Source organism: Ornithorhynchus anatinus, chromosome 6, assembly GCF_004115215.2.
Source record: "Ornithorhynchus anatinus isolate Pmale09 chromosome 6, mOrnAna1.pri.v4, whole genome shotgun sequence".
Lineage (NCBI taxonomy): Eukaryota > Metazoa > Chordata > Mammalia > Monotremata > Ornithorhynchidae > Ornithorhynchus > Ornithorhynchus anatinus.
The window spans coordinates 3362621-3376810 of record NC_041733.1 but is presented as its reverse complement, the minus strand read 5'-3'; the positions used below and the strand labels follow the sequence as shown (position 1 = coordinate 3376810).

General features: G+C 44.7%; 1 protein-coding gene across 1 annotated transcript in view; it reads right to left on the bottom strand.

Moving 5' to 3' along the window:
• The window catches only part of KLHL4 (kelch like family member 4), a 188600-nt gene that overhangs the window by 39464 nt on the left and 134946 nt on the right, over positions 1-14190 (bottom strand). Inside the window, exons 2-3 of the mRNA XM_029067345.1 lie at positions 5025-5198; positions 1356-1492 (exon numbers count right to left, since the gene is read on the bottom strand). Coding sequence (XP_028923178.1) covers positions 1356-1492; positions 5025-5167 — 280 coding nt within the window. The 5' untranslated portion in view covers positions 5168-5198. The remainder of the gene's footprint in view (positions 1-1355; positions 1493-5024; positions 5199-14190) is intronic.

Below are 14190 nucleotides of genomic sequence, written 5' to 3'. Positions count from 1 at the left end.
TCCATCGTATTTATTGAGCACTTACTACGTGCAGAGCACTGTACTAAGAGCTTGGAATATACAATTCGGCTGCAGGAAGTATAGCCAAAGTAGGTCTGACTTTGGCCTGCTGTGAGACTTTGGTCAAGTGATAACCTCTCTGGGCCTCGGTTTCCTCACATGTAAAGCAGGGATAAAATACCTGCTCACGCTGCCTCTGAGGATTAATTAATCAATTCATTCATTCAGTTGTATTTATTGAGCACTTACTGCTGGCAAAGCACTGTACTAACCGCTTGGGTGAATACAGTATAACAATAAACAGACGCTTTACCTGCCCACAGTGAGCTTACAGTCTAGAGGGGGAGACAGATATTGGTATGAACAAATAAACAAATAGATAGACAGACAGATTGGTAGATAGATAGATAGATAGATAGATAGATAGATAGATAGATAGATAGATTAGATAGATAGATAGATAAAGATGGATGGATGAATAAATGAAGGAATGAATGAATAAAATAAGTAGATATAGATAGATAGATGGATAGATAGATAGATAGATAGATAGATAGATGGATAGATAGGTAGATAGATATAGATAGATATAGATAGATAGATAGATAGATAGATAGATAGATAGATGATAGATAGATAGATAGATAGATATAGATGGATGGATGAATAAATGAATGAATGAATGAATGAATAAAATGAATAGATAGATAGATAAAATGAAAAATAAATAAGTAAATGAATAATAAATGAGAGATCTATGCATAAGTGTTGTGGGGTTGGGAGTGGTGATGCATGAAAGGGGCTATTCAGGGTGAATCAGAAAAGGAGAAGAGGGTTTAGTCATCTTCATCCCTTGTGCATCAGGACCTGGGTCCGATCTGACTATCTCATGTCCACCCCAGCACTTACCTACAGCACAAGCCCTCAGTACATTCCATTATATTTGTGATGACTTAACCCCCAGTGTAATTGTATATATTTAAAGAAACTATCAGTCAGTCCTATTTATTGAGAGCTTAATGTATGCAGAGCCATGTTCTAAGCATTTGGGAGAGTACAACGTAACAGTATAACAGATGAATTCCCTGCCCACAGCCAGCTTACAGAATGGACTGGGAAATGGCAGTATATTTCATTTGAATCTCTCCACACGACCTGCTCAGAAGATGATTTTAGTTGGTATTCCTTCCTCTCTTTCAGGAAATTCTACTCTCTGAAGAACTTGGGACAACAATCCGGCAAATGGTAAGCGCTCAGTAAGTACCATTGATCGATTGATTAATACAGACAGGGCATTTGCCCATCTGATATGCGATCACCTGTCTCTGGAGAATCATCATGCAAAGCCCTCTTACCTGTATAGGCATAGTGCACCAGTGCCTTGAGAGCGTCAGGGTCCACACCTTCCATCTTGATCTCTTTTTGTTTGGCCTCACGCACGTCATTGGTGAACATCGCGGCAAAGTAGTCGGACACGGCGCTGAGAACCAGCCTTAACGAATGAAGAGGGGTTTCGGGAGAGCGGCGGTTAGTCTGGAATTCCCGGGACATACGCGGCCTTCATCCCCTCCCGTGCGGGTCTGTGGTGAGAGGTTGAGGCCTTAGATCTGAGTCTTGCACTGCACAGGGCCGGAGCGCTGAAGTTAAAAAGGACGTTAAGCGAGCTCATTTTCCTTCACAGCATCTTCTGGTTCTGTTTGGTTTCGTTAGTTGTGCACAAGCTTCTCTAGGTGAGGACCCTTAGAGGTCAGCCTTGGCCACTCCGTAGGGATTCTGATCTGCCAGAGTTGGCCTCGCAGATTTTATCTCTACGCCAGACTAGTTGTTTTGTTTTGCTCGGTTTTGCTTTGCCGTCTCCCCCATTTAGACTGTGAGCCCGTTGCTGGGCAGGGACTGTCTCTGTCTGTTGCCCAATTGTACATTCCAAGCGCTTAGTACAGTGCTCTGCACACAGTAAGCGCTTAATAAATATGACTGAATGAATGGCAGCCTATCCAGTGGCGAGCCGGATAATCCTGAGTGATCAGAGGTTGAATTCCCACAACGTCAAGATACTATCAATCAAGGTGCTGTGTGAAATGAATTTGGGGATGGAAATCATATAGCAGTAAATATCTATGTGTGTGTGTATAAACAACCGTGCGTTAGTATATGTCTATTTGTGTGAGTGTGTGAGTGAAACTGCATATGCACACACATACGTACTCATGCACACACATATATACACGCAGTTGGCCTTATGCTCTAAGAACACCACCGAGTGAAAGAGCATCGGCTTTTGAGTAAGAAGACTCGAGTTCTAGTCCCAGGTCCTTCACTATGTGACCATGGTCAAGTCACTTAGCTTCTCTGGGTTTCAACTTCCACATCTGTAAAATGGGATTAAATATTTGTACTCCCTCCTACTTAGACTGTGATCCCCTTAGGGGACAGACTCTGTGTTCGACTCATTTATCTGGTAACCCAAGGCCCGAGGACAGCGCTCAGCACATTGTAAACGCTTAAATGTTGCTATTGTCATTATTATTTTCAGGTCCCCTATGGATGCATACTTTGGATCAGGCCATTGTGAGAACCCACCGGCCGCTCGGGGAATTAAGTTTGAACACTTAATTTGAACACTGCTCAGAGAAGCAGCTTGGCTTAGTGGAAGCACATGGGCTTGGGAGTCAGATGATGTGGGTTCTAATCCCAGATCTGCCACTTGTCTGCTGTGTGGCCTTGGGCAAGCCAGTGATCTTCTCTGTGCCTGGGTTATCTCATCTGTAAAATGGGGATTAAGACTGTCAGCCCCACATGGAACAACCTTATTATCTTGTATCTATCCCAGAGCTTAGAACAGTGCTTGTCACATAGTAAGCGCTTAACAAATACCATAATTAATTAACATGAGAAGCAGCCTTCACCTAGGGTTTAAAGCGTGGGGCTCGAAGTCAGAAGAACCAGTGCTCTGTACCATCTCTGTTGTTTGTCTGCTGTGAAATCTTGGGCAAATCACTTAACCTCTCTATAAATTCACTGAGTTACCTCATGTGTACAATGGGAATTAAGACTGTGAGTTCCATGTAAGACATGGACTGTGTTCAACCTGATTAAATTGTACTATTATAATGTATAACCTGATTATAGTACAGTGTCTGGCACATAGTAAACTAACAGATACAATTTAAAAAGACCTATTTGGGAAAGAGCTAATGTTTTATTGGCCAAGCAAGTGATGCAGTTACACTGGGGGTCAGACAGAAGACTGTCTGAGGCAACAGAACAATTAGCTCTAAAATAGTATTTCTGCAGTTACAAATCACAAACAAACAAGGGTCCGTGCCCTGAACCAGGAGTTGGTTAATAAATAAATAAAACATTCCTTCACCCAGTGGGCGACGAGCTCTAGAATTCAGAGCCACAGGAAGCCGGGCAGACGGAGAATATCAGAACGTTCAAGGTGGGCTTGGATCGATTCAACAGTGGGTGGTACATAATTGACTTTTAAAGAAAAGGTAGGACTCCTGGGTGAATATTGGTCTGATTCGTTCGAGACACATGGTCATAAGCTCCTTGAGGGCAGAACGCATCTCTACTTATTCTATCATATTCTTCCAATAATGATAATTATGGTATTTGTTAAGCACTTACTACATGCCAGGCACTGTTCTAAGCACCGGGGTGGATACAAGCAAATTGGGTTGGACATAGCCCCTGTTCCGCCTAGGGCTCACAGTCTTATTCTCCATTTTACAGATGAGGTAACTGAGGTCCAGAAAAGTGAAGTGGCTTGCCCAAGGCCACAGAGCAGACAGGTGGAGGAGCCAGGATTAGAACTCATGACCTTCTGACTCCCAGGCCCGTGTTCTGTTCACTACTCCATGCTGCTTCCCGTTTTAGTGTTTAGTACAGTGCTCTGCACCCAGTTAGTGCTCAACAAATACCATTGATTAATTGACTGATAATAATAATAATGTTGGTATTTGTTAAGCTCTTACTATGTGCAGAGCACCGTTCTAAGCGCTGGGGTAGATACACGGTAATCGAGTTGTCCCACGTGAGGCTCACAGTTAATCCCCATCTTACAGATGAGGGAACTGAGGCACAGAGAAATGAAGTGACTTGCCCACAGTCACACAGCTGACAAGTGGCAGAGGCGGGATTCAAACTCATGACCTCTGACTCCCAAGCCCATGCTCTTTCCACTGAGCCATGCCGCTTCTCTAACTCAGAACTGATTTGTTCTGAGTCGATACCTGTAAGGGGTGGCTGCATAAAATTACGACTATGAATGGAAAAACGGATGGACGAGAACAGACTGGGAGAAGGTAGGTAACTTAAGGTTAGCAAAATTCCTTTCACCCCTTTTTCCAGCTGCGGAGGCAGAGAAGGAAATACAGGGATCATCTTTTTCACCTCCCTCCTAAAATAATAATGATAACTGTGGTGTTGGTTAAGCATATGCGGTGTGCCAAGCACTCTATTAAGCACTGGGATAGACACAAGATCATCAGTTCCCACACGGGGGTCACACTGGGAGTAGGAAGGACAACGGGTATTGAATCTCCATTTTTCAGAAGAGGAAAAAGAGGTCCAGATAAGTTAAACGACTTGCCCAAGATCATACAACAGGCATGAGGCGGTGCCAAGGTTAGAGCCCAGTGCTCCTTCCAGTAGGCTACGCTACCTCTCTTACCTGAACCTTAACGGTCCATCTCCCCCACCAGATCTCCCCCGTTTAGACTGTGAGCCCGTCGTTGGGCGGGGATTGTCTCTATCTGTTAGCGAATTGTCCATTCCAAGCGCTCAGTACAGTGCTCTGCACATAGTAAGCGCTCAATAAATACTACTCGAATGAATGAATGACTTGAAACTCCTTGTGAGCGGGGAGCGTGTCTACTAATCCCCCGGACTCTCCCAAGTGCTTAGTAGAGTGCTCAGCATAGAGTAAGCACTCAGTCAACACTGTCGATGACTGGTTGATATCGGATGAGGAAGTGGGCTCCCCTGGGTGGCTGAGGCTGCAGAAATCTGTCCGTTACCTGTGGGCTGGGATTTTGTGGTCTCCGGCAATGAGGAGCACATCACAGAGCTGTTTCTGCTGGAGGTAGCTCTCCATCTTGCGGAACGTCTGTTCCGCGTGGTTGATGGAGTGAAAGAACTCATCGGAGCCGTTGCTGTTCATTCCCTGAGGGGAGCAGCTACCTGTGGATGAGCTGGAAGACAGGGAGAGGCCGTGAGACCGGATACAAATCGTCGTATTGTCGAGACGCAGCAACGGATTTCAGCAGTAGGGCAGAATCGATCCGTACATTTTTTTCAGTTCATTGTCTGAGGCGGTTGTTACGCACTTACTATGTGCCATTCACTGTTCAGTCGTATTTAGTGGGTGCTTACTGGGTGCAGAGTACTGTACTAAGCGCTTGGAAGAGTACGATACAACAGTAACCAGATGCATTCCCTGGCCATAATGAGCAGACACTGCCGGGGTGGATACCCGATAATATAAGTTGTTAAGAGGAGCAGCGTGACATAGTGGATAGAGCACGGGCCTGGGAATCAGGAGGTCATGAGTTCTAATCCCCTCTCCACTACTTGTCTGGTGGGTGACCTTGGCCAAGTCCCTTTGCTTCTCTGGGCTTCAGTTAGCTCATCTGTAAAATGGGGATTGAGACTGTGAGCCCCATATGGGACAGGGGCTGCCAACCAGATTTGCTTGTGTCTACCTGAGTGGCTCAGTGGAAAGAGCCCGGGCTTGGGAGTCAGAGGTCATGGGTTCAAATCCCGGCTCAGTCGCTTGTCAGCTGTGTGACTGTGGGCAAGTCACTTAACTTCTCTGGGCCTCAGTTACCTCACCTGGAAAATGGGGATGAAGACTGTGGGCCCCACGTGGGACAACCTGATCACCTTGTATCCTCTCCAGCACTTAGAACAGTGCTTTGCACATAGTAATAATAATAATGTTGGTACTTGTTAAGCGCTTACTATGTGCAGAGCATGGTTCTAAGCGCTGGGGTAGACACAGGGGAATCAGGTCGTCCCACGTGGGGCTCACAGTCTTAATCCCCATTTTACAGATGAGGTAACTGAGGCCCAGAGAAGTTAAGTGACTTGCCCACAGTCACACAGCTGACGAGTGGCAGAGCCGGGATTCGAACCCATGACCTCTGACTCCAGAGCCCGTGCTCTTTCCACTGAGCCACGCTGTAAGCGCTTAACAAATGCCATCATTTTACCTGAGTGCTTAGAACAGCAGCGGGCACGTACTAAACTCATAGCAAATGTCATAATAATAATTCCATAATAAGATAATTGAGTTATACACTGTCCTCATCCTCCGTAGGAATCATCATCTCCATCCCCATTTTACAGATGAGGTAACTGAGACACAGAGAATTGATTTGCCCAATGTTACATAGAAGACAAGGGGTGGAGTGGGGTTAGGACTCAGGTTTTCTGTCTCCCAGGCCCATGCTCTTTCCACTAGGTCATGTTACTTCTCTTCTTCGTTGGTGACTATTGTGTGCAGAACGTAGAACACAGTGCTTGGGAGAGCAGTAGAGGCACTTGATCCGTTCCTCAACCTCGAAGAATTTAACGATTTACCTCCTCTTGGAGGAGGTGAGCTCTCAGTAGGGCTTTGAAGAGGGGAAGAGATTAGTTTGGTGGACGTGAGGAGGGAGGGGAGTACAGGACAGCGGTAGGATGCGGGCCAGGGGTCGACGGTGGGATAGGCGTGAATGGGGGACGGCGAGGAGGTGAGCGGCAGAGGAGCGGAGCGTACGGGGTGGGCTGGAGAAGGAGAGAAGGGAGGTGAGGAAGGAGGGGGCAAGGTGATGGAGAGCCTCGAAGCCAAGAGTGAGGAGTTTTTGTTTCATGCGGAGGTTTATAGGCAAACACTGGAGGTTTTTGAGGAGGGGAGTGACATGCCCAGAGCATTTCTCTAGGAAGATGATCCGGGCAGCAGAATGAAGAATAGACTGGAATGGGGAGAGACAGGAGACGAGGCCGACACAATAATCCAGCCAGGATATTATGAGAGCTTGTACCAGCACGATAGCCCTTTGGATGGAGAGGAAAGGGCGGATCTTGGCGATATTGTGAAGGTGAGACCGGCCGGTGTTGGTGACGGATTGGATGTGTGGGGTGAATGAGAGAGCTGAGTCAAGGATGACACCAAGTTTGCGGGCCTGTCAGACGGGAAGGATGGTCGTGTCATCCTCAGTGACAGGGAAATCAGGGAGAGGACAGGGTTTGGGAGGGAAGATAAGGAGCTCAGTTTTAGACGTGCTCAGTTTTAGATATGTTGCCCGAGGTCAGCCAGCAGACGTGGTGGATCTGGGATTCGAACCCAGGCCCTCTGACTCCCAGGCCCATGCGCTTTCCACTACACCTTGCGGCTTTTCAGTTTTTCCTTCATTCGTCCATTCGTTCAATGGTATTTACCGAGCACTTACTGTGTGCGGAACACCGTACTAGGCGCTTGGAAAGTACAATTCAGCAACAGAGACAATCCCTGCCAACAACGGGCTCACAATCTAGAAGATTCTTTTCTTTTTAGACTGGGAGGCTCATGTGGGCGAGGTACTGGGACTAACTGGATAATCTTGTATCATCCCTAGCTTTTAGAAAACAGTTTGGCCCATAGTTAATGCTTAATAATTGATCATCATCATTATCATTATTATGCATGTAAGTGGGAGTTAAGCACAGAACTCTGGGGTGGTAGGTGGGGGATAAATAAGAGAAAAGATAAATTAATGTAAGCAAACATCCAAGACAAATAGCAGCATTTCAGCCCTTCCAAAGTAATCTAAATATTGAATTCACATTTCAAGGGTGCTTCTCAAATGCAGCTGTGGTTAAGGATCGTTCTGACCCTGGTGATGTTGTCAACAAAAACCTGGGTCGTCCTTAACATTAGGATTAGAAACATAACGTTGAGCTTGAACTGAAGAAACCAGTGCATTGAAACATCAGTCAATAGATAATATTCTTTAGATGTTTACTGTGGACAGAGCAGTTGGAAGAGAGTCCAGTGAATTAGAAGGCTTGATCCTTGCCCTCAACGATATTCTAGAAGGTGACTCAAGCATTAAAATAAATTACTTGTGAGAGGAAGTGATACAGGACCAAGATAAAAATATAAATGCTATAGAGGAGCAGACTTTAGATGGTCCAGTTGACCACTGAGCAATAATAGTGTTCATTCAAATACTTTTAAATATCTGAAGAAATGTACTAAGAGAAGAAGAACCCAGAGATAGTCATTTTGATATAGTTCATAGCTGAGAGAGCTCACCATTAAATGAAGAGAATGGATCCAGAGGGAAAACGTAGCTGAACTTTAAACCCATTACCTTTCCCTTTCCATTTCTCTTTACGAACTTCAGGATTGGCATATTTCATGATATCAAAGGCTCCCACAAATCACAATGACCTATTTGCTTCTGTGTAACAAAGGAAGATGTGTTTACTTTTGACCCTGCAGCATCACTAATTGGTGGAGCCAAATAAAGAAGCAGCTTGATGTAGTGGAAAGAGCACAGGCCTGGGAGAAAGAGGACCTGGGTTCAAATTCCGATCGGTCAATTCTTTGCTGTGTAACCTTGGGCAAGTCACTTGACTTCTTTGTGTCGCAGTTTCCTCAGCTGTAAAATGGGGATCAAATACCTCCTCTCCCTCCCACTTAGAATGTGAGCCCCAGAGGGGCAGCGTGGCTCAGTGGAAAGAGCCTGGGCCTCGGAGTCATAGGTCATGGGTTCGACTCCCAGCTCTGCCACTTGTCAGCTGTGTGACTGTGGGCAAGTCACTTCACTTCTCTGTGCCTCAGTTACCTCATCTGTAAAATGGGGATTAACTGTGAGCCTCACATGGGACGACCTGATCACCCTGTATCTCCCCCAGCGCTTAGAACAGTGCTCGGCACATAGTAAGCGCTTAACAAATACCAACACTATTATTATGTCCGACCTAATTGACTTGTACCTATCTCAGTGCTTAGAACAGTTTTTGATACATAGTACGCTCTTCCCAACACCACACCACCACCCAAAAAAAATAGATGAAAGATCTTTGGAAAATGAGTCAGATGTCTTTTGCTCTGGAGACCACCACCAGACAAGGGGCAGGGTCTGGCTGAAGAGAATTATTTTCCAAGGTATTCCAGAGACCCGATCCTCTGTTTGAAAAGGAAACAGAATTCCCTACGGTTCAGACTGTTAACTCTATGCCTCTAGGTTTCTTTTCAGTACGAGCTGGAGACTAGTCATTTCCACTGTGGGGTAAGGGATGCATGAGACTTCTTGTTCTGGATGGTTTTTGGTAGAAAACGTTAATTGCTCTAATACGGTTGACTGGAATTGTCACCAAAATTGTCACAAAAATGACACCCCCTCGCATAATGATGTTTAAGGGGCTAGTATGCTCTCTTTAATGATAATGTTGGTATTTGTTAAGCGCTTACTATGTGCAGAGCACTGTTCTAAGCGCTGGGGTAGATACAGGGTAATCTGGTTGTCCCACATGAGGCTCACAGTTAATCCCCATTTTGCAGATGAGGTAACTGAGGCACAGAGAAGTGAAGTGACTCGCCCACAGTCACACAGCTGACAAGTGGCAGAGCCGGGATTCGAACCCATGACCTCTGACTCTCAAGCTCGGGCTCTTTCCACTGAGCCGTGCTGTAAGCTCGTTGTGGGCAGGGATTGTGTCTGTTTATTGTTATATTGTACTCTCCCAAGTGCTTAGTCCAGTGCTCCTCACATAGTAAGCACTCAAAAAATATGATTGAAAGAAAGAATGAATGAATGAATAAATGAATTAATTAATTAAAGTTTAAAACAGACCACCAAGTCTCTTGGGAAGAAGCATGACTTTGGGGATAAAGCATGGGCCTGAGAGCCAGATGACCAAGGTTCTAATTCCAGCTCCACCACTTGTCTGCTGTGGGACCTTGGCCAAGTCACTTAACTTCTCCATACCTCAGTTTCCCCAACAACAAAAAATGGGGATTCAGTGCCTGTTCTCCATTTTAATTGACTGTGAGCCTCATGTGAGACTGTATCCAGCCTGATTAACTTGAATCTACCACAGGGCTGAGAAAAGCGAATGACATTTAGTAAGCACCTGACAAATCCCACTGCAAGAATTCTGACCAATTATCTTCCTTCACAAAGATACTTTTTAGAGTTTTGAAAGAATACTGGTCTGCAAGAAAAGAGGACAAATAAAGTCTTGAAATGAACATAATGTAACTCCCACTTGAGAAATCACAGTTAAGCATTGGAAACATCTTTCTATTATTGATGGGTTAAACCCCAAAGGGAGAGGAGCAATCAATTTAGCGTCTTCACATTTGCCGTAGAATGTCCATAAAGCTATCTTCTGTTTCTTGGATTAAATGTTGTGCCTTGCTGCCTCTCAAACATCTTAAATGCTCATCGAAATAATTCAAGGAATTTAGAATTTTGGGTGTGGTTCATAATTTATGACTCATTTTTTTCTGACCTATTTTTTTAAAGATGAAAAGTCTCTCTTACATGCACACCCCCATCCTACCTGACCGTGTCTCCACTTATTATTCACAGTTTTACAGTATCCAATGAGGTAGGAGATTTTGCTCTTTTTCCCTCCAAATCCTACTTCTAAAAGAAAGTGGATTTAACATTTTGCATCCCAAAGGTACTAAAATTCTTGCTCTACTGTAGCTGATTAATTGTACTATTTGAAACAATTATAAAGGGGTTTGTTACCTCAAGAGCTCTCTTTGGGAATTGAACAGAACCACAGCCTTGACTCCCTTCAGCAAAGGCCATGGGTGATAACTGGCCATTACTCCATTACATCGCATCTTTCTGCATTTTCTTCATATGTATATAATAATTATATAATATAATCCAATTAATATATAATGGAAATAATTCTACTCAAACAGCGTGGCCTGGTGGAGAGAGCATGGGCCTGGGAGTCAGAGGACCTGGGTTCTAATACTAGCTCCGCAACTTATCTGCTTGTGACCTCGGGCAAGTCCCTTAACTTCTCTTTGCCTCAGTTCCCTCTTTTGCAAAAAGGGGATTCAATACCTGTTCTCCCTCCTACTTTGACTGTGAACCCCATGTGGAACCTGATAATCTTGTACCTAACTCAGCACTCAGTACAGAGCTTGGTATATATTAAGTGCTTAATAAATACCACTATTATTAATCAATCAATGAATTACTCGATTGTATCTATTGAGCACTTACTGTGTGCAGAACACTAAACTTGGGAGAGTACAGTTTAACAGAGTTGGCTGATACATGCCTTCTCCACAGTGAGCTTGCAGTCTAAATGGGTATACAAACGTTAATATAAATGAATAAATTACAGATATGTATATAAGTTCTGTGGGGTTGAAGGAAGAGTGAGTGAAAGGTGCAGATCCAAGTTCAGGGGTGACGCAAAAGAGAGCGGGAAAAGAGAGACTACGATCTTAAGTGGGGAGGCCACTTGGAAGAGATGTATCTTCATTGAGGCTTTGAAGGTGGGGACAGTGATGATAATGATGATGATTAATAATAAATATCGTCTCCCAAATATTTATTTGCAAGGGCTGTGATCACGTTCCCTAGGCGAGGTACACTGCCTATCCACCACAGCCTTACAAGGAGCAGGGTTGCATGGCTTAGTGGAAAGAGAATGTGCCTGGAGTCAGAGGATCTGGGTTCTAATCCTAAGGGAGTCGAGATAGATGTCTCCACCACTTGTGAACTTGGACAATCATTTAACTGCCCTGCGCCTCAGTTTTCTCAACAATAAAATGAAGCTACGATACTGGCTCTCCAAAGTTGGATCTCACCCTCCGACAAGGGACTATATCTAGTCTGATGGCCTCTCTAACCCATTTGCTTAGCACATAGTAATGGCTTAAGAAATAACGTGACCATGACTTTGTAACTGCTGCAAGATTATACTGGACATTATTTGATGGTATTTTTTAAGTGATTACTATATGCCAGACACTGTTCTAAGCAATGGGGTAAACAGGTTGGACCCAACCCATGTCCCACATGGGACTCAGAGTCCCAAACCTCATTTTACAGATGAAGTCACTGAGGCCCAGAGAAATTAAGCCACATGCCCAAGGTCACAAGTGGTGAAGACATCTATCTCGACTCCCTTCATGCTAGCTTCTTATCTCCACTGGCATGTTATTTCTAAAATAAAACTCAGTGTGGAAAACACCGATTGTAAGAGATCAAACCCTGACCTTCTGCCGAGTGGCCTGATGTATATTCAAGAGGGATTCACTTCCTTCGGGAACAAAGGCAGAGACATTCCAGATTGTTGTGTGAATCGTTTTCTTCCCCCGTGGAAAAGATAGGAATCAGTCTCGGTTAAAAATACCCAGCCTGCCTCTGGTAGGCCTCCATGGGGGGGGTCGGGGGTTGGGCGTCGGGGAAGCACCTTGGTCTACGTTTTTAGACAGTAAATGTGAAAAGGATAGTTCCTGCCCATCCAGCTTCTGTTCCAAGCCACTTGAAGAGGTCAGAAGTTCTTCAGAGGAAGAAGAGCCAGAAGGGAAGATGAGAAGAAAAGGCAGGAGGAGAGCAGAGAGGGCGGGCTGGGGTATAAGCCAGAAAAAGGAGCGGATGGGTAAATACAGGAGACGGCTTGTGGGAACCCTGTGGCTAATTGGATATTTTGTATTTCACTGCCCTGAAGTGTAAGGGTTGGGGATTATGTTTCATTCCTTGAATTGCCATGGCACCTATGGGGTACAGGGGTACAGGGCACTACAGAAACTCCCTGGGCATGTCACCCCCCCCCAAAAAAAAATCTCCAGTGGTTGCCTATCAAACTTCAAATGAAGCAAAACTCCTCACTATTGGCTTCAAAGCTGTCCATCACCTTGCCCCCTCCTACCTCAAGTCCCTTCTCTCTTTCTACAGCCCAGCGCTCACACTCCACTCCTCTGCCACGAATATCCTCACTGTGCCTCGTTCTCGCCTGTCCGGCCGTCGATCCCTGGCCCACATCCTACCTCTGGCCTGGAATGCCCTCCCTCCTCATATCCACCAAATTAGCTCTCTTCCCCCTTTCAAAGCCCTTCTGAGAGCTCATCTCCTCCAGGAAGCCTTCCCAGACTGAGCATCAGACCCCCTCAGAATCCCCTTACCCAAGACCCAGTCCCCTATTCCTCCCTCTGTCCAACCTACGGGATTTGGTCCCCAGGGAAGCAGTGTGACCTAGTGAAAAGAGCCCAGGCTTGAGAGTCAGAGGACCTGAGTTCTAATCCTGTCTTAGGGACAGAGAAGTGAAGTGACTTGCCCACCATCACCCAGCAGACAAATAACAAGTCAGGGTTAGAACCCAGGTCCTTCTAACTCCCAGGGTGATGCTCTATCCACGAGACCATGCTGCTTCTCTACTAATAGTAATAATAGTAAAATAATAAAAATAAGCACAAGATTGTGAGCTTCACTTGTGTAAGTTCCTCCACAAGAGTGTAAGCTATATGGAGGCTCTATGAGGGCCATGAAATTAAAAAAGAAGAAGAAAACAACGATTCTCTCCGGAAACCTCCTCATCCGGATACGTATTAAGAGTCTGGTAAGGACTAGATGCATAAGTTTTTCATGTCATCAGCTAGATTTAGGATCATGTCTATGTGGAATTCTGTTCTCATTAGCTAGATGAGATGGTACTATCGCCAGGATCAAAATACTTTTATCGAGAGACCTGAAAATCATTTGTAATTGCATTTAATATTTCATCTTCTGTGCTCATTTTTGCTTCTTCTCTCAATGACGGTTGGTGGAAACGAGATTTGAAATAACACGTTAACCAATTAAATAAACACATCAGTCTTATTCTGTCAGTACTGTTCAGTCAGGTAGAGAAAAGTGCCGTATTCATCTGTGGTTTTCATTTTCAGTAATTTTTCAATTAAACAGCTCCTGTTGAGCCGAAAGAAATGTGTCAGGTATGATATGTGACTAGGATTCCTTTCTTTAATCTGGTATTCAGAAACCTCTTCTGTTGTTCTAACAGAAAAGAATTTCCAGTAGCAGTTATAGTCAAAATTATTAAGTGCCTACTGCTTACAAAACATTGTACTAAGCACTGGGAAAAATACATCATCATAATAATAAAGATGGTATTCGTTAAGCACATACTATATGTCAGGCACTGTTCTAAGTGCTGGGGTGGATACAAGCAAGTTGG